This window comes from Eptesicus fuscus, chromosome 7 (genome assembly GCF_027574615.1).
Source record: "Eptesicus fuscus isolate TK198812 chromosome 7, DD_ASM_mEF_20220401, whole genome shotgun sequence".
Taxonomy (NCBI): Eukaryota; Metazoa; Chordata; class Mammalia; order Chiroptera; family Vespertilionidae; genus Eptesicus; species Eptesicus fuscus.
In genome coordinates this window covers 102,534,439-102,559,371 of record NC_072479.1, presented here as the reverse complement: position 1 = coordinate 102,559,371, position 24,933 = coordinate 102,534,439, and the positions used below count along the sequence as shown (strand labels likewise).

General features: G+C 40.2%; 2 protein-coding genes across 4 annotated transcripts in view; one reads left to right on the top strand and one right to left on the bottom strand.

Moving 5' to 3' along the window:
• Nucleotides 1–18,219, bottom strand: part of GRAP2 (GRB2 related adaptor protein 2) — a 69,043-nt gene extending 50,824 nt beyond the window's left edge. The window contains exons 1-2 of one of the 3 annotated variants that reach the window (XM_028149961.2): nucleotides 18,032–18,219; nucleotides 12,243–12,306 (exon numbers count right to left, since the gene is read on the bottom strand). The gene's annotated coding sequence lies outside the window, so the exon portion shown is untranslated. Of the gene's footprint in view, nucleotides 1–12,242; nucleotides 12,307–17,317; nucleotides 17,527–17,703; nucleotides 17,983–18,031 lie in introns of those variants that run through there. The other 2 variants (XM_054719550.1, XM_054719549.1) reach the window with 2 other exon arrangements.
• Nucleotides 18,220–18,273: 54 nt separating this feature from the next.
• ENTHD1 (ENTH domain containing 1) overlaps nucleotides 18,274–24,933 on the top strand; it is an 84,169-nt gene continuing 77,509 nt past the window's right edge. The window contains exons 1-2 of the mRNA XM_054719548.1: nucleotides 18,274–18,292; nucleotides 23,138–23,641. Coding sequence (XP_054575523.1) covers nucleotides 23,293–23,641 — 349 coding nt within the window. The 5' untranslated portion in view covers nucleotides 18,274–18,292; nucleotides 23,138–23,292. The remainder of the gene's footprint in view (nucleotides 18,293–23,137; nucleotides 23,642–24,933) is intronic.

The following is a 24,933-nucleotide window of genomic DNA, read 5'->3' as shown; positions in this document are numbered from 1 at the left end:
GCAAAGTGAATGAATTCTGTTGAATAAATCCCTTTTTGTGGAAAAGAACTTGGTTTTGCAACTCATTTGAAACAAAGTTCACACGGCAGTATAATACCTTCTCTGGAACTGAGCAAATGCATTTATCTTTTTTATTTAGAGCTAAATTCACATCAGGGCTACTTTATGTAACAGTGAACTCTATAGTCCTTAGGTGAGGGCCACAGTGAAAGTATCTGCAAGGACAATCAGAATATTCCAGTGGAACTTAGCCTAAAGACTACTGCTCTAACAAGTGTATGAATTTGGCAAAGATTGACAACTCCTTGGAGAGAGAAAGACTAATAAAAACCAATCAAACCATGTATATCCTTTAGTATTTTCCCCTTCTTTGCTTTCCTAGGTAAATACAGCATGTATTTAATAAATACGTTTTGGTGGTGACTATCATAAGCAGACAAAACTTGGAGAGCGCATGGAGAATTACGAAGGGATAAGAGGTTAGGCAGAGACTCAAGGTGACACGCTAATGGAATGGAGACTCTTCAGCCCAGAGCAGGGAAGGCTGGGCCTGGCAGCTGTGGAGGCAGTTTGTGTTACTTACCATCACTGAATGTTAGAAAGCACCCTGTGTGCAGGGTAGGATAAAAGAGTCAACTACATTACATCCCAGTCCGGGGCTCAGGGTTAGGAATGCGGAAGTCTTGGTTTAGATTGGATTAGGCATCAACACACATCCTTAACACATCTTTCTCTGGAAATTTTATACTTGAAGAGTAGATAATCTTTCCAAAATGATTTAGGTGCCCTGCAGTAGGATAATAACCTGAAGAGACTCTCGTTCTATTCCAGTCCTTATCCTGTGATTTTTTAGCAGCCGGTGTCAGCACCCAGACTGCTTCTCGCCCTCCTATCTCCATAGCTGGAAGCACCTGACCTCTTCCTGCAGGTGAACGGCACTGCAAACACAACACGAAGCACTTCCCGGTTGGGAGGGATTTAAGGCGCTCACTCTAGCTGAAAGCTCACCCCCTGCTGCTGGCCTGGCTCTGGGGTGTCCCAATTTTAGCAAGTGGGACTCTGTCTTGCTCCAAAGTCCACATCTTACTGCGTTTGAAATCCACCGTGTACTCCTATGCTAACACTCGGAATCCTTTCCTGTTCTCCAGGTCTCACATGATTTTACGATCAGACCTAGTAGCCCCGCATGGAGCCTGTGTCTCTCCAGCCCACACCGCCCTGTGTGCAGCCTCTGAGCCCCGCCTGTTACCCAGAGCTGACTGTCTTTGTGCGCACTGGTTACTTACTATCCGTCCTGATGTCTCCTCTCACCTGTGGCTGGATTTTCCACTCCCTTCCTTCCAAGCCCCCACCATCATCGCTCAGGCAGCTGTCAATCTATTTGCTCTTTGCCTGCCCATACCATGACGTGGCACATGGCTCCATTTTCCTACGGCATTCCGTTATGTATGGCTGCACATCTGACTTTCTCTACAGACCATACACCTCTATCATAGGGCCTCTCAACCTCATTATTATTGACAGGTTGGGCTGGTTAGGTCTTTGTTGTGGGGACTGTCCAGTGCACAATAGGATCCTTAGTAGCATTCCTGGCCTCTACCCACTCAAACTGGTGCCAGTGACACCCCCACCCCCACTCAAATTGTGGCGACCAGAAATGTCTGCAGACATTGAGAAATATCCCTGGGGGTGGGGAGGGGTTGTCAAAATCACCCTCTGTTGACAGCTTCTGTTCTATAAGAACCCACAAAGATAAGAGTATTTTAAAGCCAGTTATATATTTGAGAAATAGCTTGATGTATATAAGCTGGATGTATACAGAATATTTAAATCTGGTAAAATGTTAACTAACAACTCTAAACTCTTAGTAAGCACCAAATGGAATTTTGTAAGTTTTGTATCACAACACAATGTAGATAATGGGTAAAGTGGGATGAAATCCCTTCACCCTAGGTCAATTCTCAGATTTTATTGTGCATAAGAATTACCAGGGGAATCTTTTTAAAGTTAAGATTCTGATTTGGTAGGTTAGAGGCAGGGTCTGGGATCCTCATTTATAACCAGCTCCCAGGTGGTGTCAATGCTAGTGATCCCCAGATTTCACACTGAATAGCAAGACCCTAAACAAAATCACTGGGGAGGGGTGCAGAGGGGTTTTGAATCTTAATAATTTCAAGGTCATGATCATGACAACCTTAAAATTTGCATTAGAATGGCAGATTAGGAAAACCTGTATGTTCCCTGTACCTTTCTATAATAAATGAAACTGCTCACAGGAATGTGTTCTGAAATGTGACATTTCTATTAGCTTAAAATTATAAATATTATACAAGTTTCCTGTGAGTTCTCTGCTTTGGCCAGAAATGAAAACCTATGAACTGCTAAGCTAGTTTGGCAAGACTTTCAGAGGTTTCCAAAAGTCTGATGAAAACCTAAACTTCAAGGTCTTCATAGCCCTTGTTTTACTAACGGAAGAGGCTAGGGGTGAGGATGGGGGTGGGGGAGGGGATGGAGAGAGTAGAATCACTTTAAACAGAGCCTTGCAATAAAACAGATACACCTTATGGTGTTTACACAAATTACAAAAAATTGTCCACTGAAATTATACTGATATCACATGATGTTACTGCAACCCCAAATCAGATAACTCAATTATAACTTTAAACCAGTTGCAAAAATGAATGTTATTTACTGTATCATGAAGTGATAAGGAAAATCAAATCTTCTGAAAGCTGCCAAGAGCTTAAAATAAAAATTTCTTCCTCTCATATATACTGCCTCTGAGTAACTTTTACTTCGAGTTTTGTAGACATCATGGTTTTGCATCCTTGGGAAGTAAATGACCATTCACATTTGCTCCTATTTTATAATAAGGAAGGTTAAGGCTCACTAGTTTGTCTAAAGATGTAGATTTGTGCAGAGTTGCAGACAATTTATCAATAGGAAGGAGATAATCAGGTACTGACCCTTTGGCGGCCTCTTCCAGTGACCAAGCAAGAGACTAGCTATGCCCTCATAGCAAATAAGCACACACTCACCTGCTGGGAAGAACTAATATGCCAGCTCTGAAATATTTTGATAGGGGGTTATTGATATGATTAAGTATAAAAGGGATAAATTTCTCTACACTTAAACCTCTGTGCCTAGGTACAGAATAAAGATCTGACTTAATAATAGTGCATGGGAACTCATGGGTTTTAGTTGACCACAATTTCACTCTGAGTCAGCAGTGTGACATGAATGGCCAAAAGGCTTATGCAATGTTGGGCCATAGTAAGAGAAGTATAAGGTATACATCAAGGGAGGATACTACTCCCTGGTGTTCTGCATTTGTCAGACTACTCCCGGAGAGCTCTGTCCCATTCCGGGCACCATGGTTCAGGAGGGGCCTTAAATGGACAGTCTGACAGAGATGAATGCTTAAGATGAAGACAGCGTGTAAAACCACATCATGGGAGAGTAGTTAAAAGAATGAAGGATATTTGTGTTTGAAAGAGAAGTCTTAGAGAGAGGCATGGTTGGAAATGAGAGAAGAGCAGTCTTTCTGGAAAAAGAGCTTAAGGTAGAGTTTCCAGTGGCAGAAGTTTAATTTCTAGATCCCCAAGGGAGGAGGGGGGAATCATGAGAGCCCTCTCAACTCTGTCATTTGCAAAATAAACAGATCTTCAGTGAAGAAGACCCTGCTCCTCCTATGATTTTCTTGAAATGTGCAAATTTGTGGATGCATTTATGCCTCTTCGACAAGCCATCTCCCTCTGCCTGCAGGTGCACCTCCTTCAGGAAGCCCTCTCTGCAAAGCCCCGCCTTGAGCCACTTACTCTGTTATCTCCTCATCATGAGCTCTGCACTGCAGTAGCATTTTCTTTTGTTTGTCCCAGTTTCCCTAATAGCTTGGTAGTTCCTTAGGGAAAAGGACGCCATTTTGTTTTTGTTTTTATTACCCTAAATGTTCTCAGTACATCTGGGTACAGTGAATTAGAGACTGAGGGGAGCCAAAAGATGAATTAAAGTAACCAGACAGGTAATTTTTTACAGCGTCTACATGACAAAGCATTACAGCGTGCTCTCTTGATGATAATAACACCTAATTGAACCTTCACTTTATAAAATAATACAAGCTGACAGAGATGGCTGTGTAGTAAAACTTACTTCTCCCTGCATTTTGCATTTTAAAATAAAACTTGTGTGTCCACGCTGGAGAAAAACAGAGTTTACACTCTAAGAGCTCCGTCTTGCTTGGTGCAGGGCTTGGGAATTACTCTCCAGCTGGGGGATTCTTTGACTTCACACCTTCTCCTTTTTTTGGGTAGTTACAGGGTACCCAGTGTCAAGTCGCCACATCACATAGTTTCTGGTTTATAAAATGAATTAGTAGTCTACTTAACAATATTGGTGTAGGAGACAGAAATTCCACTAATGGGTTTGTTTACATAAGAAAGCAACATGTTATGCATTTTATAAATGAAATACTGAATATTTATATCAAAGACATAAAAATGCTTTTGGGGTAACAATGCCTGTCTCTTCCTGAGTCTCCTAGGTAGCAGGTTAAAGAATGGTATAATTTCACTCAAGCACAGAGGAGTGGATGGGGCACCCTGAGAATAGAATACAAAACATGGGACTAAGTTCATGCTCTGTCACTCTCATCCCGGACAGTATTACCTCCCACAGTCCGATGACCTGACACAGTACAGAGCAAATTATATATTTCTCTGTAAGAAGTTGATATAACGCCATTTGCCAGCCTGAAGTTCTTTTAGAAAATTGAAAGAGCAAATGACTGAGAAACAGGGCCCCCAATTTCTTATCATCAGCTGGTAATCACGAATAAAGATTGCCAGCTTCCTGGTTATTGAGGTAGCCATCCTGTCCATGCTGGCGGTACTTGGCTTGGATGAGTCCAGAGGCCACGAGCAGGGGGGTGCCTGCAATGTGCAGCAGACCCTTGCTTCTGCAGTTCCACCGTTTGACAATTGCTGTTCTAAAATCCTAGTTTACCGACATATGGAACATAAGAATTTCCTGCTTGTTTTAGCTTCCCGGAGAGACTCAGAATTAAACGGGGACTATAACATGGATTTTGTGTACTTGGCAGCATATGCTATGGACACTTTTTATAAATCTGAATCAAATGTTAACATACAAACTTGTCCTAATTATACTGGCTCAAAGATTCTCCAAATACCTCCAAAAGCTTGGTCACATCTTTCCTGTCTCAGGGTTTCTGCATTCAGTTCTGCAGGGCCTTTCATGAGTCTCAAGTTTCCAAGCACATTTCAGGGATATTAAGAAAATATAAAAATAACTCTTAATAATGAAAAATCGGGTGGAAGGTTTGGGTCCTTCAAGAGGAATAACCTTTTCAGAAGGATAAGGTCTATCAGCCCAAAATAAGTCCATCAACATGATTTATTTCCATATTATACCCTGAACTACCCAAGAGGGATAATAAAATATCGTGTTATGTCTGTATGATGCAGAGCAGCGTTAGAGCAAAATCGCTGTGAGACAGTCAGCCCTGCAGGAAAATGAAGCAACCAGCAGAACGACACACAAACAGGCCATCAAAGCGCTATTGATGTTTATAGTTTCTAACAGGATTTGGATATTGCAAAGGAACCCATCAGGAATTGGACGCCAGCTCTTATGACCTACAGGGAAGGGTTGAAAGGTCTTGCCATCTATCATAGAAAGGTCATTTCTGTTCTCAGCCCCAGTGGGATTAGGTAGTTTGCAACAGAACCAAAAGAACTTTAGAGAACACATGGTCTAACCTCACACTTGACCAAGAAGGAAACTGAGGCCCAGAGTGGTTATAGTGTCTTGTTTCCAGTAGAGCCGGAATTCAGACTCCAGAAGTCCCAGAAAGGGTTCCTGTGTCTCCAGAATGCTGTGCCCAGACCAGTGCAGTAGGAGGAGGCCAGGGCTACAGCTTACCAGCCTTGGTGCTGTCTTGGCAGATATCGGCAAAATCACCTTGAGCAAGTCGCTTAACCTCATGAGCTTTGCCTTTCCCACTCTGCAAAACCAGAGGTAAAATATGTGGTCTGTCTACCTCAAAGATCACAGCCAGATCAAACGAGATAATGTTCTAAAACTCTTTTTAAAGCTTTATAAGGCTCAGGGGGAAAAGACAAAACTCCAAATAAAGGACATTTTTCCTGTCAAAGATATATGGATGAACTCCGGGGATCCATGGACCATTGGAAATTCTGTGTACAGGAGTGTGTGGATGAGAGCTGGCATACCCCGCTCACCTTGCCGCCCCTCCTCTCCCCTCAAGAGAATTTCTATAGCTTTCCTCAGCTTTGTAAATGTGTCTCTGACACTCCCCTCCACCCTCCACCTCACCCCCACCAGAGATAACCTATGTGCTGTCTTGGATATCAACATATTTATGATTAACTTAAAGAGTTTACATACTGTATTAAAATATGACACTTTTCTTAGATTTAGCATATGGTTGAGATCTTCCTGCTAGCCTTAATAATAAGGGTATAATTAATAATAATTCATAATTTTAGAATATAATTCTCTTTGGGGGAGGGGTTCAAATCTGACTTCACATTTTGCTCCATAAGGTGCTAAAAATCTGTGACCTATAAAATGAATACAAATTTCAAACAAATCACCCAGATTTTTTTCTACTTGTGTACTTTTCTAGTAATATTTCTTATTTATTTATTTTTATATATTTTTATTGATTTCAGAGAGGAAGGAAGAAGGGAGAGAGAGATAGAAACTCCAAGATGAGAGAGAATCATGGATTGGCTGCCTCCTGCAAGTCCCCATTGGGGATAGAGCCCACAACTCAGGGCATCGAACCTGGGACCTTTCAGTTCGCAGGCCGACACTATCCATTGAGCCAAACCGGCTAGGTTTCTTAGTTATTTAAAAAGACTTTTCTTTAAAATCATATTTAACAGGAGAACTATCCACATATTATTTACTGAGTTCCTACTGAGTTCCCAGCAGATTGTTTCCAGTATTTTCTGACAAAGCACCAGACAGAAGACACCAATCATACACCATTTGTAGGCTGCCACATTAAACCTGTGGTTCTGGAAGGCTGAGAGGTGTGGAGAAAAACAAATGGGAAAGTATTATTCGTGACCAATTGATCAATTAGAGTGCTTTTCATTAAAAAACATAAAAAAGGCGGAAACAATTTAGCAATGACTGTGTTAGAAATGCATGAAAACATTATTAATGTTGGATTTTTTTCTCATTTATTTTTAGTTCTCTTTAGAAAATTACACTTGAGAGTTTTCTGTAATGGCAATCAAAGGAGCAAATAAGACAGCACTGGAACCCTTCTGTAATGTTAATGAAGGGGTAGGGACCAATCCCCAGCTTGTAAGGCCTTTTCAGTGTAGTTGTTTCAGAAGCCAGACTGATTTACGGAATGTCTGAGTGCCTGAGATAACCAATTAGGGAAGTCACCTTCTAACAAGACTCATCCTTTGTCCCATGAAGAAATCCAGTGTGGTCTTTTATAAATCTGACAATGGCTATACTCTTGTGTTTTAGCAGTAACATCTTATACAGTACAGGAATGTGGAAAATAAGAGATTCTTTTCCCTTGATATATCAAAATATCATCTTGTGTCCTGAGGCTCTGAGGTCTCCTAACTCCCCTCTCTTATTATTCCTTTCCGTTTTTTCCTTCTTATTCCTTTATCGTTCTACATTTTTTAGTTCCTAGTATTATCTTTTATATTTAAAGTTTCTTATACAGAGCCTTAAGGTATATAAATGCAATAAGTAAACTCATCTATTGCTCTAATTCAGATGAACAAAACCAAAAAATATTTTGGTAGCAACACTCCCAGGTTTTCAATAACTTAACTTAAAACTTGGATGGTGGCCCTAACTGGTTTGGTTCAGTGAATAGAGCACCGGCCTGCGGACTGAAAGGTCCCAGATTCGATTCCGGTCAAGGGCATGTACCTTGGTTGCAGGCACATCCCCAGTAGGGGGTGTGTAGGAAGCAGCTGCTGTTTCTCTCTCATTGATGTTTCTAACTCTCTATCCCTTCTCCCTTCCTCTCTGTAAAAAATCAATAAAAAATATATTAAAAAAAAAAAAAACTTGGATGGTGGTGGTGGTGCTTGGGGAGTGAGGGGTCCTGTTACTGATTTCCATTCAGTTTCATTTGTGTCACTTCTCCCTGACAGACCACCTGGGTTCAAATCTGGACTCTATCACATACTAGTTAAGTGACCTTGTGCAAGTTACCTAACTTCTCTGTACCTCAGTTTCCTCACTTGTGAAAGAAGGATAATATTAGCACTTATTTCATTGTGCCATTATGAGAAGCAAATGATTTAATACTTGCTAAGTGTCAGACTAGTGCTTGGCAAATAACAGACACTGTTTTAGGAACTTTATATGTATAAATTATTTCATCTTTAAAATGATACGAGGAGATAGGTGCAATTATTACTCTCATTTTATAGCTTAAGAAACTAAGGCACAGAAAGACTAAGTAACTTGTCCCAGTTGGCCCAATTAGTAACTGAAGGATTGGCTTCAAACCCAGACTGTCTGGCTCCTCAGCAAGCATTCAGCAAATGTTACTTGTTGTTGTTGTTACCTAAACTTATACACTCAATAACTATCTCCTGTTGCCCTGGCCGGGTAGCTCAGTTGGGTGGAGCATCGTTTCGATACGCCAAGGTTGCAGGCCGGATCCCCAGTCAAGGCACTTACGAGAACCAACCAATGAATGCACAAAGTGGAACGACAAATCAATGTTTCTCTTTCTATCTCTCTCCCTCCCTTTCTTTCTCTCTAAAATCAAACAATAAAATTTTAAAAAGAAAAAAATACTTATAAAAAAGAAATATCTTCTGCTGCTGCTGATAATGATGAATTTGTATGTTTAATCCTTCTTCAAAGTGTACTAAGATGTATATGACCCCTAATGGAATAGTCGATTTAGGCAAGGATTATCGCCTAAAGTCACTGGTGAAGTTTGTTGGGACACAGGATATTGCCATGTGCCAAAGTGTCACCTGCTCAGATTATTTCTCAATTGCAAAGGAGAAAAAAGTAGCTTTGCAACAGAGATCCCTGGAGTGAGATCGCTACCTTGAGCCGTGATCAAACTGAGCATCACAAATAGAAGGACAACCTGGCATTCTGTGCCTCCTGATGAGATGCAATATAAAGCACCTTGCAAGAAATGCTCATTCGAAATATAATAAATACTTTAGTTCTAACTTTGAGTTTACAGGAAATACACGGGGTAAAGGAAGAAATTAAATGATATCATGAGGCAACAACAAATCCAGAATGTGGAACATTCCACAAGATAAATGGCCTAACCTTTTAAAAAATTCAATGTCAAATAAAAAGACATAAAACACCACGGCAAAAATGTGCTTTCTTTTTTAACAATCAGATCCAGTTTTGTTTTGTTATTTTTTAGGTATGGAAGACATTTCAGCGACAAATGGTGAAAGTTAGATATGGCCTAGATATTAGATAATATTAAGGAATTACTGTTCATTTTCTTAGATATAATGATGGCATTGTAGTAATATAGGCAAATGTCCTTCTTCTTAGATGTGTACTGAATTATTTAGAGATGAAATGTCATTTTGCCTATAACTTACAAGTAGTTCAGGAAGAAATCACATACTAATGTAACAAATATAGCAATAAGTTCACAACTGTTGAATCTAGGTGATTCTAGAGGTGTTAATTGTACTAATATTTCAATTTTAATTTTGAACATTTTCTTCACTTTCTTCATAAGATATATGCCTTACATCTTTGGAGAACATGTAGGACTTTTATTTTCACGTACATAGTAATAGTTTTGTGTTTTAATTCCCTAAAACGTTTGCCTCTGAATTGATATTTAAAAAGAAAACGTTTTATAAAGTTACTAAATTCCTATTGGCTCAAGCTTATTGAAAACTGTTATTAACATTGTTGAAGAGAATTCAGTGCCTAACACATAGTAAATGTACAATAAATGTTTGCCAGTGTTCATTTATGTTATGTAGTATGCTTTCCTGAGGCTTGCAAAGTAGAGAGGGAGAGGGAGAGGGAGAGGGAGAGGGAGAGGGAGAGGGAGAGGGAGAGGAAGAAGAGGGAGAGGAGGAGAGAGGGAGGGGGAAGGGAGAGGGAGAGGGAGAGGGAAAGAGGAGGATGTGTTGTTTCTTTACGGATCAAGATATGCTGGGCAAATACTTGAGATGGGCAAAATGGGGGCCAATCGACCCTATTCTTTGATTCAGATAACTTAGGTCATGAAGATTCTTGACCAAGTTTTGAGTTTGTTTTGCAAGGGCACGAAAATGAAGAATCTGTCCCTAGGACTAATCCAGAAGCAACTACTATTACTTGTTTAGAAAATACTGATGGAATCACACTTAATGACACAGTTTTGAACAATTGTCGACTTTTCTTGATTCAGGAAAAGAGGCAAGTTTTGCTCAAGTTTCGGCATGAACCCTACAAGTCACCAACACCAGTGGATGTTATTCTCTGAGGATCAATAAATATGTGGAAACTAGAGTCATTTTCAGCTCATCCAGAAGGCAATGGTTCTCAAAGAGATGGCTTTAGGTAGTAAGTGAAATACACTTTGTATAAGAGGTGGGAAGAAAATGATCAAGATTCAAAAAAATAATAATGATATCATTTTGTATTTTCAAAGTGCCATTTTCCTAAGGCACTTCATATCTATGTTAACTCATTTATTCTTATAATATTCCTATAAGGTAGACATAGAACTATTGAAATTTTTTTAAAAAGGGATTTTTATCAGGGTCTAAGATGTGGAAGAAATTCAAAAGGATATTATATTAGCAATAGAGATATTTCTTCATATTGAACAAACTGATCACCTCCTTCCCCTCTGCTTCAGTAAAGTCTTTTTAAAAAGATAAAAATCTATTACAATTTAGGGAGAATAAGATTACAGTTTACTACAGGGAAGACACTCCCAGTTCAATCTAAAAAGGTAATTTTATTCAATGATATAGGGCTGTCTCTCTTAAAAAAAAAACACCAAAAAATTTCTCAAAAAGAGTGCAAATCAGAATGTTTAAAACTTGAAATTTAAATGCACCTAGCTGACTATTTACATAGTTTTCTTTATTTAATAATGGGTCCTTTTATAAAGAGAATCACTTTAAATTATTTAAAAATATTAAGTTTTATAAAAAAATACACTGGCTTGTTAAAGCAGAATATACTTACAGTAAATGTTCTTTCTGAAACCAAAAATAAGAAAAAAAAAATGGGAGAGGGGACCACTAAGGAGCTAAACAATCTATGATAAATGTAGTTGTATAGGACAAGAGTCTTCAACCTGAGGTTTCCCATTCTCATATGACACAACATAAGCAACATGTAATCCTTTCCATTGGATTTTTAGATCCTAAATTTTTCCTCTCTTAATTTATCTAGGGATGCTTATTTTCAGTAATGTGCAAATTAAGAGCATGGGCTTAATTAACAAGGCCTAATTTGGGGTATATAAATACAATATTTTCCCCCCACAAAATCGTGTTTAAATACAATATTTTAAAGTTAGTAAAATCCTTGGCAGGTGTGTTCAATCCTCACATTCAGGAACAGATGGGCAAAGAGCATAGAGGAGGTGTCTTAAGACTTGTTGCCTGAACTAAAGACAGTCTTAGGGATATAGCATTAACGGTTAATAGAGACAAAGATAGACAGCACTCTCCTCAAAATCTATTTCAACATAATGTTTTCTTTTTGTAAAGAAACCCAAACTGGAGTTCTTTGTTAAGGTAACATAAATACTAATAGAAGTATACATGAGAGCAATAAGAGAAATCCTGACCTCAGCGTACTAGTGTTCATTCATTGCTGCTCAACCCCTCACCTCCACTCCCCAGTTTGAATCAAATGCTGACTATGGTGAAGTGAAATTTCACCTTTGTGATCCCAGGGCCTAAAGTCTCTCTCTGATATGGCTCAGAAGCCAGTCAGTGGAGGTGTTTTTCTGTAATGGGCTGGGTAAGGAACAGGTCTTCTAGTTCACTTGCTAGATGGAAGTCAAATCCTATCACCACAGCCATTGCCACAACAAATGATTTAGAGACCTTAGCTGATGGACCAACGTATTAAAAGCAATATTTGGAAAGCCCATGGGGTTCATTTTAATTGGATCTGACTCATAGAGAGCATTCTGCAAATTATAAAACTGTTCAAGATGTCTAGAGTATGTGAACCGACATTGTATAATGACATACCTTTCAGAAGAGAAGCAGTTGAGTCTGTATCTTGGCTTTGACACTGAGTTATTAGAATCCTCTCCTGCAAGAAGGAAGATGCATTCACATCCAAATTACTGCATTTCAGGGTACAGATACACCTTGTGCTGTCTTCCAATTACCACACTAAACAGAGGGTACACGCTCACAGAACCATTAAAGTTCCTCCTCCTCCCTACCTCTTACTCCCTCCTCCAAACTACCCCCAGTCAGTCCTGCAGTCTGCAGGCAAACCACACAGGAACTAGCAGATATGGGGCTTCAGAGAGTTGGGCGTGAGCCTTAGATTATGTGGTTTTGTTTTCTTGCTGCCAGAGTTGAACTAAAATGCAGGAGGTTCACTGAAACACTTTGCTTCTTTATGCTTGGTTTCAGTTTTAACAAATTTCCTCCTGAACCATTATGTTCACATAAGAAAATTTCTAGTCCTGGAGATGATCCATCGGCAAGCTGCTGCTGGTCTTAAGGAAAATGCTTATTTCCTCTTAGTATAGCCAAGCATCCATAGAAACATTAAGAATTCTTAGGGGAACTTACTTAATACTACTCCGGTTCACTCACAATATTAAAATCCCAGGGAAAATGCTTTCTCAGTGCACTTAGCCCATAATATTACCCTTAGCAAACAAACAAAAAAGAGAAAAGCTCTGAGCCAGGATGCGTTCCAACCTGTTTTACCACTGTCAGGACATGAAGTGGGACTGGCTACTTCAACTTCTGGGATTCACTTTCTCTTGAGTTGGTTGGACTAAAGGATTTCTGAAATTTTAAGATTTTTTTTTCACTGCCTTAAAGTTTTTGTCACCTCAACTTTCTTAGTTCTTATCTTCAAATTTATAACTCACCTGCCTCTCTAAGTTCCTCCCTCCCATAACAAGTACAACTTGTGAAGGCCTCTTTCCATATCTTTTCTCTTGTTGGAAAATGGATTGCAACGTTGCATCTTTTGCACAAAATTAGACATGTTTTTGCTCTAACTGGTTTGGCTCAGTGGATAGAGCGTCAGCCTGTGGACTGAGGGGTCCTAGGTTCAATTCTGGTCAAGGGCATGTACCTTGGTTGCGGGCACATCCCCAGTAGGGGGTGTGCAGGAGGCAGCTGATAGATGTTTCTCTCTCATCAGTGTTTCTAACTCTCTATCCCTCTCCCTTCCTCTCTGTAAAAAAAATCAATAAGATATATTTTAAAAAATTAGACACATTTCTATTTGCTAAGTGGCACCGTTCAGAGTTGGGGAACTGGTCCCAAGATAAAGAGGAAACTGCTGGCTCACAGGATATTCCTACCATTAATCCCTTGAAGGCTAAGAAGAAAGGTATTATATAAGACTCAATTTGGGATTCTAAAATTTAAACTTATTCTATACTGTGAAATGGTATCTTTTTCTATCTCTTTGCCCTTTTATACCTAAACCTTGCTCAAGATTTACCCTTTTGAGCTTTTATTTGGTAATGATTTTCTTTTTAAAAAAATTGAAATAGAAAAGGAGAATCTGGTGTAGAAACAGCAGAGTACCTTGGTCATAGTAGGTAGATGCTCAGTAAATACAGGGGGTCCCCAAAATATACACACACACTTTGAGTAATTATAAAGGCAGTGTTTAATAACATACATTTCATGTTCAAAATTGAACTGTTAAAGTGTGTATACATTTTTTGGGGACACCCTGTATTTGTTAAACGAGTTAAAAGAAGTAATTTGCTACTCTCAACTCTTTGAAGGACTTTCTTTTCAATAATGCCAGCTTGTTGAATTTCCTTAAATTCAAGATGTGTCTGAACAGGATCCCCGTTATTTCCACACGTTGTAAAGATAGAAATTTCAAGATAACAACATGTTGCTGATTTTAAAACAATGACATCTCAAGGTTGGCCTCACTATCCTTTAGTCCTCTTGGTTTACCGACCTGGATCATCATTACACTCAACAGCTCCACTGCTGGTTTTCAAACACTGAATCCTCTGGCCACAGTCCTTATCCCAAGTGAGTGGTTAAACACTGAATCCCTAAACTTCCATGGCTGGGGAGTGGGAAGAAAGGAAAAGGTGAGTAGTGCTCTATAGGAAGTACCATGGGGTTTTTAGCTTGCACCTTAATGAGGAAGCTACTTTTCCACAGGATACTGCATTCCAGGGAGAACATATCCCTTCCCCTAACAAGTATGGGCAGAGTGCAGAACAGAAAAATCTCTAAGAGAAGTTATTTCAGTAGTAAGTAACAATCAGCAGATGTGCTAGAGGATATTGGGAGGGTAGCAAGGCCACTTATTGGTTTATTTCATAACAACTCTATAACTGAACAAATGCAAAGGCAGAACCTTGGAATAAAGACTGTAATGTGAGAATGCCAGCATTTCAGCCCTCACCATCATGGACACTCAGAAGAATATAAGCAAATTTGGGAGGGTTTAGGAATATGTGAAATCTCAACTTATCTACAATGGTGAGTTTTTCTTTTAAAACTATACTTGTTTAAAAATGTTTAGCAATTCTTTTTGAGGGAATTGTTGTTAATATCAGAACTTCTTGTGCATAACCATGTTTAATCTAACTCTATGGTAATATGTGCTTCTTATTCAATAGTGTAGATCCAGTCACTCTTTTCATTCATTCAATAATGTTTGAACACCTACTTGGTGTTAGGCCTGTTTTAAGTGCTGGGAATGTATGAGTGAACAAAACATGGCTCCTACCATCCTGAATCTTACTTCTGGCACAAGGAGAAACAGGACGCATGTCAGATGGTTGTACTACCACAGAGAAACATAAAATGGGGCAAAAGTCATAGGGAGTGTGGCCGAGGTGGGGGGTTGTGATTTTACTGGAAGATCAAAGGACTTTTGAGCCAAGTCCAAAACAAAGCCATGGTGCCAGCCTAATAGCTCTCTGGACAGACAGCTTTGCAGGTATAGGGACCAGCAGATGCAAAGGCTTAAGGTGGGAGCAAGCCTGTCGGGATGGAGGTTAGAGAGAGACCAGAACACTTCAGGCCTTGCTAGTCACGGCAAGGTCTCTGGGTTTTACTCTGAGTGAGATGGGAGTCAATGGAAGATTTTGAACTGGGTATTATTATATGACCTGACTTGGGTTTTAAGTTTTAAAAGGATCACTCCAGTTGTTGTGTTGAGATTAGATTATAAGAGAGCAAGAACAGAAGCAGGGAGACCAGTTAGGAGGCTACTGTACTATTCCTGGCAAGAGATGATGGCAACCTAGGACAGTTTGTGGGAAGTGAAGGTTGTGGAAGCAACTGAATTCTGAATATACAGGGTGACCGTAAAGTCTGGAAACAGAGATATTATTATTTTATTGTGTATTAGAATGTGGCACTTATAGTCCATTTATTAACTATGGACCACATATAGATTTAGTATGAAAGATGAGCTGAGGAATATGATGTGCGGTGTGACAAAGACAGGAGTCAACGATGACTCCAAGGTCATGGCCTGAGAAGCCAGAAGCAAGGCTGTGTCACTTACTGAGATGGGGGAGCAGGTTTGGAAAGTCAGGAATTTGGACATATTAAATTTGAGATGTCTCTGAGAAATACCAGTAGGGGGGCTGGTCAGGAGAGGTTAGAGCTGATAATGAAACACTGAGAATTGTTGAAAGAGAAGGGTGTTTAAAGGTGTGAGACTGGATAAAGCCACCTGAAGAATACAGAGAACAGGCTGCTGCAAAGTTGAGAGGTCAGAGAAATGAGAAGAAACCAGCCGAAGAGATGAGAAGGAGCAGCGATGCCCTAGAAATCAAGAGAAGAAAACTTTGCTGACTTCTATAAAACTGAGTTTCGGGGGTGGGGAGGAACACAACAAATTATTGTTGTAAAACGATGTCTGTATTTGGTGAATACTACATTATTGCAACTAAATTATGGTGCCCCCCAAATGGAGGAAAGCAGATAAAAAGGACCTCTTACATAATGCCACTTTCCGGAGTTAATTCCCCTGGATAGGTAGCACTACACTTATGCAGAGCCTAATCAACCTACTTTCACATTTATCCAGAGATTCTGTCTAAAAGGAGAAAATGAATGGTTTTAAAAAGAAAAAGTGGGATCTCTGCCTGTCTCAAAATACAACAGGTAGACTTGTGATTGAGCATATCAATGGGAGCTCAACATCAAGGACCAAAGGTTAATCCTTAGGGTAGGGGAAGGGCACAGAACAGGACACAGCACGTTTGTGTTCAAGTTCTAGCTAAATCACTTGCTAGCTGAATGCTACTTGGATAATTGTGGGCAATTATGTAACCTATTTGTTCCTGCAAACTCAGCTCAAGTTCACCTACTCCAGGAAGCCTTCCCTAACTTTGTAGATTTAGACGAATCCCTTTTTTACTCCCATATCACTTCATCCTTGCCTTTATCATGGCAACCTATTATAATTGCTGATTTACTCCTGTCTCCTCTATGAGATATTAGACTGTAATTTCCTTGTATTCCGTGGCTCGGCCGAGTGCCTGGCACACAGCAGGTGCTCAATCATGCAGAATGAATGCATGTTCCCCAAACTCACTGCCTCATATGTAAAATGGGATAATTAATGCCTACTTTTCAGAGTTCCTTTGAAATTTACATAAGATATGCTTAGGAAAAAATCTTCATAAACTGTAACGCAATATATAAAATACTTGTTTGTCCCCCCTCCCCCCTTACTTTACAGAATAGCACTTTAGCATGATATTCATGGCCTTGAACAACCTCTTTCCTGGCCACCTTTTCTACTTCCCTCTGCTACTACCCCACTGCTCTACAGTATATTACAGCTGGCTAAGCAATATTTCAAGCAGACCAACTTCTTTCATGTCTCCTACATTTTATATTATATGTTTCTATCTATATGTCAGCATGAACAATGTGGGCTGTTATAATAATTATTATAATTGAAGTAGTAAGAACTAAAAACAAATGTTACTTGCACCTACTAAGCACTTTCCTATTCTCTGGGTCTTTGCCCTCCATCCTCGTTGAATGCTGACATATTCCACTCAACCACCAACATGCTTTAAAACATAGGTTTGATTCTATTTCCAATGCCTGCTGGATAAAATCACCGAGTAGCACGGACAAGGTCCCTCGTGATCTGATTTCCCTCTGCCACTTCATCTCCCTCTGCTGTTCTGCTAACAGCCTTTGCAATGGCCATCGTAGCTACAGGACTGGCAGTTTTCCCAAGGCAATAAGCCAGCTCTCAGCGTTCAGGCTTTTACACATGAGGGGTCCTTAGCCTCTTAATGGCCTCCTCTACTTTGCTTATTCAGTGAACTCCGGGTCATTTTTTAAGGCTCAAATCAAATGTAAACTCTTCTGTGAAACCTGCCCTTAAATACTCCTTGGCGTACTCAGATGCTTGCTCCTCTCTTATTACGCCATACACATCCTGTCACCATCTTCTGTGACGGTGGCTGTCACCTCCACTACCACTAGCCTGCAAACTCACGGGCCACTGGATTGTGTTTTACGTCTGGGTCCTTCCTGCGTGGCGGGGTGCCTGGCACCTAATGGGCGTTCACTGAAGACCGGCTGCATCGTTCAGGGACTGCCGAGGGTCATCGCTGGAGGCACCCTGTCACTGTCCATCGCGCACAGTGCTCTTTTCATCTCTAGACACGACTTTTACCTCCTTTGTCCTTCGAGGTGGAAATCAGCTGCGGACGGCATTTTTAGCCAGTTCAAACCACACCAACACAGAACTGTGAAATTCAGTCTTTGAAAGGAGAATTAGGGTCGCGCCACAGTTCAACAGATTGTTAAATGAAGACATTTACCTTCGTTCCACCCAATGCCCCCGAGCTGGGTTTAACCCCTCGCGTCTCTCTCGCTCGAGGCCCTGGGAGCCGCACGCACCAGACCTAGGAGAGAAGGCAAGCGCGAGGCCGGAAGTGAGGGGCCGGAAGTGAGAAAGCGGAAGTGGGACGGGGCAAAGGCACTTGGGCCTGGTTGGAGGAGGCGGCTAGGCCTGGGGAGCCGAGGGCTTGAATTTGAGTGGGAAAAGGTCCCAACGCGCGAGAGCTGGACTTTGTGCTCAGGTAGATTCTCTTTTGGAGGAGGGCGCGGTAATGGAGGTCGGCGTGAAGGGGCCTGCTTAGTCTCCTTCTGTCTCAAGCCGGTGCCGGTGCCGTCCGAGTACCAGTGAAAGGGGGTCGAGGTCCGCACAGTCTGCGGGAGGGAAGGTCCCTGCTGTGTGACGCCATCTCATCACTCCCGCTTTCTAGAAGCTTCTCCGCGCCCAGCCTCCCCCTCCAAGTAAATTGTGTGCTCTGAGAGGGCAGTCGCTGGAAGTTGGTTCCCTCTCGGCCACACCCTTCACGTATAGAATTCTCCCCCACGCATCTCATTTCTTCCTCCCAACCGTCCTGCCTGTGTGGGGATTAGTCCTAGGGCTGCAGAGGGGGACTGAGGCCCAGCCAAGTGTACGCCTTCATGAGGAGATGGCAGAGCAGGGCCTCACACCCTGCCTTTGGGATCCTCATTAAACTGAGGAGATGAGACAGGTGAAGGTGAGCACGCAGTCAAGAGAGCTAATTACTTCTGAGGGTGGTGACTGTGGCTTGTGCACCTGATCCTCCGGCTCCTAGAATGGAGCCCGTTAGATGGTCAACTCTGGAAAACTAATGGAGTTAATTAATGAGCACACAGGAGGGGCTCCGACAATGTTCTTTCCGTCGGAACAGTTACATCTAATGTCATGGTATTCTCTATACTCATTTTATAGTAACAGTCTTGGTCAGACCTTATTTCCTCCTGAGCTGAACTCATGTCTATAGGCAGAACCTATACGAACACGAGAGCTGTTTTCTCCTCATTATTGCACTACCCTAAATCCATCTTTCTAGACATGCTTCTTGGCACTGAGCCTCTTGGATGTGGTTGTTGTTATTATTTTATGTCTTTGGAAAAAGGCGTTTCAGCAACTCAACCCCTTATCCTCAATTTTAATACCCAACAAGTTTTGAAAACCAATTTCCCCCCGAACTTATATGGTGGCAAGACCTGAACTGAAACGAGCCATTTGTCTCAATTTATTCCATATACTTAGAGGTTTTGGTTGCAGTCACGTTAATGTTTGACTGTTCATAGTGGCCCCACACCTTACTGTGGGTATCATGACAAGTACATATGTACAGATATACGGTACAGGCATGGCATTACCCTTCAAAAGTAAAAAAATAAAATTAAAATTTGAGTTTGAATTCTGCAACTCATCTGGCCTCAATGGATTTGGATAAGAAATTGTGGACCAGTAGTTTAATGTCACTTGATAAGTTAAAATGACTTCCTGTTATATGATTCAGGTGAAGTTGGAGGAAACAGCTTTTGGCAAAGCATTGTGGATAAACCTAAAAAGAAAAGAGACTTCTTCTACTTCATTTGTTCATTTTGGAGTTATTTAATGGGAATAGATCCTTAATGATGTGTTTTTAATGTAGGGATCATGTTTTATATTTCTTACTAGAGGCACGGTGCATGGATTTGTGCACCAGTGGGGTCTCTTGGCCTGGCCTGAGGGGATCAGGCCAAAACCAGCTCTCTGACATCCCCCGAGGGGTCCTGGATTGCGAGTGGGTGCAGGACAGCCCGAGGGACCCCACCAGTTCACGATTGGGGCCCGGTCACATTTGGGGCCGGAGTGGGACCATGGAGAGCTCCAGGGCATGTCCGGCCTGTCTCGCCCAGTCCCGATTGGCTGGACCCCAGCAGCAAGCTAATCTACCAGTTGGAGCATCTGCCCCCTGGTGGTCAGTGCACATCATAGTGACTGGTCGAACGGTCAAATGGTTGAAGGGACAATTAGCATATTAGGCTTTTATATATATGTACATAGAAATAGCTATATACACATGGATATAGATATGTCTATATACATATATAGATATAGAGATAGATATAGATATCTTCCACAAAGCTGTATAAGTGGTAGGTATTCAAGAAATATTTATTGATTTGAGAACATTTGCTCAATACTCTAGAGTTTTATTGGACAATTCCAAGAGCTGGGTTACATTTTTAAAATGTCATGTTTATAATCTAAAGATATAGAATCAATGTAGTTTTATCCCAAAGCATAATCATTCAACCATTTGGCCACTCACCCAACACCTGTTTCTTGAGTACCTACTACGTGCTAGGTACATGTTAGTCAATAGGATTACACTGGTAAATAAGATGGACAAGGTCCCTGCTGTCAAGGGCCAATCTGGTGGTGGAGAAAGCCAAAGAGCAAATGACAAATACATATGTACAGATTATGATAAGTCCATAAAGGAAATACACTGGGTGCTAAAAAGACTTTGATGGGAAGACATAAGTAGTTAGCAAGGGCAGTGAAGGCCTCTGAAAGGAGGTGACATAGATTTGGGGTATGGAATATCTTACTTTCCTCCATTTCTACGTATTATAGGGATTGGGGTAGTCAGACTACCCAAATTCTGGTATGAAAATTTACCTTTTGGGGGCACTAATTTTGTCTCATCATTGTGATAATAATCTCAAGTATTTAATGATATGAGTAAATTGAGCGTTTGCATGTAGTAAGGTATCTAAAACACATAATAAACCAACATATAATTTACAGCTACAGTTAATTGAACTTCTTAGTGTGAAAACATCAAGAGTAGGATCGTGTCTTACATATTCTTTATCTTGTCACAAAGTACCATATGTTAATAAATGACACTAATTCACTTATCCAGATGTTTTTCTTTTTGGTTTTTCTAATGGTTGGAAATGTATTTAATTTTGGTATGATGCCAACAACATCCATTTTAAACTACTATATTGGATTGAAGGCTATTATTCAGGTAGTTTTCTGGGGCAGAAAATTAATTTAAGAAAACATTTTTTTAATTTAAAAATGCAGGTTATAGAAAATAGGAAAGCCTAAAAATTAGGGTTTTGTCCCACCAAAATATAGATAGCTCTCCAAAAAGAAAAAAATGGGTTTTAATGACTATTGTTCAATTACAGAAGGGTATGATTCTAACAGGGTGTTGTTTTTTTAATAGAATTGTGAGGAAACAGATCAATATTTGTTGCTCTAAGCCAATGTCACAGTGCATCTCTACATTTTGTGAGCTTGGTAGAGGGGAAAAAAGGACAATAGAAAAAGAAAACTCTCATGATTGAAAATTTTAATAGCTTATACACTGGGTTTTTGCTGCAGTAGTGAGTCATATAAAAATGCTTGTATTTGAAGTGAAAATGAGAAAAAAATCAGAAAAATTAAAAAGCACACAATTTATTTTTTTCTTCCTGGGTTGATGATAGTCTCTTTCTGAGAAATCTTAATTAAACTGATGCATTTTCTATCTTGCTTATTTGAGGATGTGTTGTATTAAAAAAAGATTATCTCCTCTTATTTTTTAAAAAGGACATAATAGTTCATTTAGAATGCTTCTGAAAATTTATGTCTTCCATAAGTACACACACAGGAATTAATAAAGCCTGAGCTGGAATTTGAGAAGGTCAAGGAAGAGAAAACAAAATTAAAAATAACAAACACATTTGTTATGGATTTTAACCATTTTCTTTTGTATGTATACAGTTTCTCTAGCAGAATCTAATTATAGATTGTGGAGGCTTCATTGAGTCTAGATGCTCACAGGGCTTGAAATCAATTTGGTGTGCACTATTTTGGTGGTCATCAGTGGTGGTCACTATAGAAATTGCAAACTAATTGACCCACCTTAATGCAAAATAATGAAAACAGAGAAAGGGAAGAGTTTCATGTAACCTGAGAATTGACCATTCACAAGCATCATTTAAAGTTTTGGGGTGCATACCCCTTTTAAGTTTTAATGTATTTTTTTTTAATCAACCTACATGGGACTTTCTTTGTGCACTTGTTTTGAGATCTGAGAGAGACATGCCTGTCACTTCAGATTTTAGGAAAATTCTTACACTGTTTGAATCATACTGTTCTAACCTCAGACTTCATTTTTTTCAAGTTGAATAAAGAAAGTAATTTAATCTTTTCCTTGAATGTACTAGTTTTACTAGGACTAAATATTGCTTTAGGGTACCATGAGTCAGATGTGGAGTCCACTGAGGTGCAACTACTTGTCGTAATAGTTGGTGACCCTTCCTTCCCCCTTTTGATTAACAAGAAAGCGGACCACATTTAGATCTGATTCTAATGGCTTGTAGTTCTAAAAAGAATATGACCATAGGGTTACTTGGTGACTTTGAGACTCAATTTTCACCATCTTAATTACTTTTAGAACTTAATATTTTTAGATATGACAACAAATCTTAAGCATGATATGTCAGAGCCCAAGTCTCATTTTCCTTTTCTTTTTTTGGTTAATCTCACTCAAGGGTATTCTTCCATTGATTTTTAGAGAGAGTGGAAGGGAGGAGGAGAAACACAGAGAGAGAAACATCGATGTGAGAGAAACACATCGATTGGTAGCCTCCTGCTCGTGCCCCGACCAGGGCCTGGGACCGAGCCTGTAACCTAGGTACGTGCCCTTGACTGGAATTAAACCTGAGACTCTTCAGTCCATGGCCAATGCTCTATGCACTGAGCCAAATCAGCTAGGGCCCAAGCCCTATTTTCTTACACTAAGTTGTTCACTGTCCATGAAATGCTTTGTAATAATTCTATTTCTGGCCAAAGAGGATGAATGATATTTTCTGCAGGAACCATTAGGACTAGAAAGACCACTTACATTGCTCTAAATTAAATAGGCCAATCCCTTATGAGAGATTATCCCATAATGATCTTAGAAACATTTATATGTACCCTCAATTCTGGCTGATGTAAGCGAGGGGCTGATTTAGAAACTAAAGCTAGATTTTTCAGACTGACTTGGTGTTCAATAGACATTAAAAAAATAATTAACTTACATGTTTGTGTGTGCTTTTCTTTACAGGAAATTGATGCCTTGTCAAGATGATGATTAATCATTTGTATTCCGGAACAGCAGAAACGGAGACCAATGACCTGCCAAGGGTTTTATAAACCAGTTACATATACTCCTATGCCATTGCTCTCCTCTCCTATCTCACCTTCAGACTTGTCTTACCTATGGCATTCAGGAGGCAAGTGAAAAACTTTGTGAAAAATTACTCAGATGCTGAAATAAAAGTCAGGGAAGCAACTTCTAATGATCCTTGGGGTCCTTCTAGTTCCCTGATGTTAGCTATCAGTGACCTGACTTTCAACACGATTTCTCTCTCAGAGATTATGAATATGCTATGGCAGAGACTAAACGACCATGGGAAGAACTGGCGCCATGTGTATAAATCCCTTATGCTAATGGATTATCTCCTCAAGAATGGATCTAAGAAAGTTATTCAGCTCTGCCGAGAGAGGTTCTGTAACCTTCAAACACTAAAAGATTTTCAACACATAGATGAAGCTGGAAAAGACCAAGGTAACAGTTAAAGAAGTGTACACTGTGTGCTAATAAAGAGTAGGAGCTTGGGAGGGAATAATTTTAAACCAGGAGCTGGGGAAAAGTTGTTCTTAAACGAATTAGCTACCTTTCCTCTGGGACAGTTGTGCTTCCCAGTTTAATCCTTTGTGTTGTCTCTTGAGAGCCTTAGAGGGCAGCATTTTATGTTGTTGGTGTTTTTTTCCCCTCCAAAAGGATGTATAAAACTAACACTTTGGTTCATGATAAAATACCTCATAGAAAATGAGCAAAGTGAATAAAACAGGAGGTATGGCAAATGGGTAAAATAATATCACTATAATTCATAACTATAATTAGATTGGAGTTTAGTCATAAATATAAGGAAATGTTTGCAAAGGCTATGGAATCTTCAAAGACTAGCTATATTCAAGTGGTTTTATGAATACAAAATCTAAGTCATAAAATAATTTTGTCAGTGGAAGAGGGGGTGAAGTAGGGAAAGGGTAAATAGAGTACTGAACTGAGATGATTCAGTAGTGCCTGATTTTCTACATTGGTAAAAGAAGCAGCACTTCCTCCCCATCCAATGTAAAATTATTATTTGTGCTTAAAGTGAATAATCTTAGGAATAATGAGAAAAGGATATAATTCAGTGCCAGTTTCTGTGGTAAGTGTACATTTTAAAAAATAGACTGTTTTTACAGCAGTTTACAGAAAAATTGTGCAGAAAGTACAGCGATCTTACATACCCTTTCCTACCCTCTCATGGTTTCACCTATTGAACATCTTGCATTAGTGTGGTACATTTGTTGCAATTGATGAATCAATATTGATATATTAGAGGTCTGGTGCACGAAATTCATGCACTGGTGGTGGTGGGGGAGTTCCCTCAGCCTGGCCTGTGCCCTCCCGCAGTCCTTGAGCCCTCGGTGGATGTCCGACTGATGGCTTAGGCCTGCCATCAGTCAGACATCCTTAGTGCTGCCATGGAGGCGGGAGAGGCTGCTGCCACCGCTGCTGCGCTCACCAGCCGTGAGCCTGGCTTCGGTCTGAGTGGCGCTCCCCCTGTGGGAGCTCACTGACCACCAGGGGAAAGCTCCTACATTGAGCATCGGCCCCCTGGTGGTCAGTGCATGTCATAGCAACTGGTCGTTCTGCCGTTCAGTCGATTTGCATATTAGCCTTTTATTATATAAGGATTATTATTATTACCTAATGTCCTTAGTTTACATCATGGTTCACTCTGTTCTACAGTTCTATGGGTTTTGAAAATGCATAGTGATATGTATCTACCGTTCTGTTATCATATC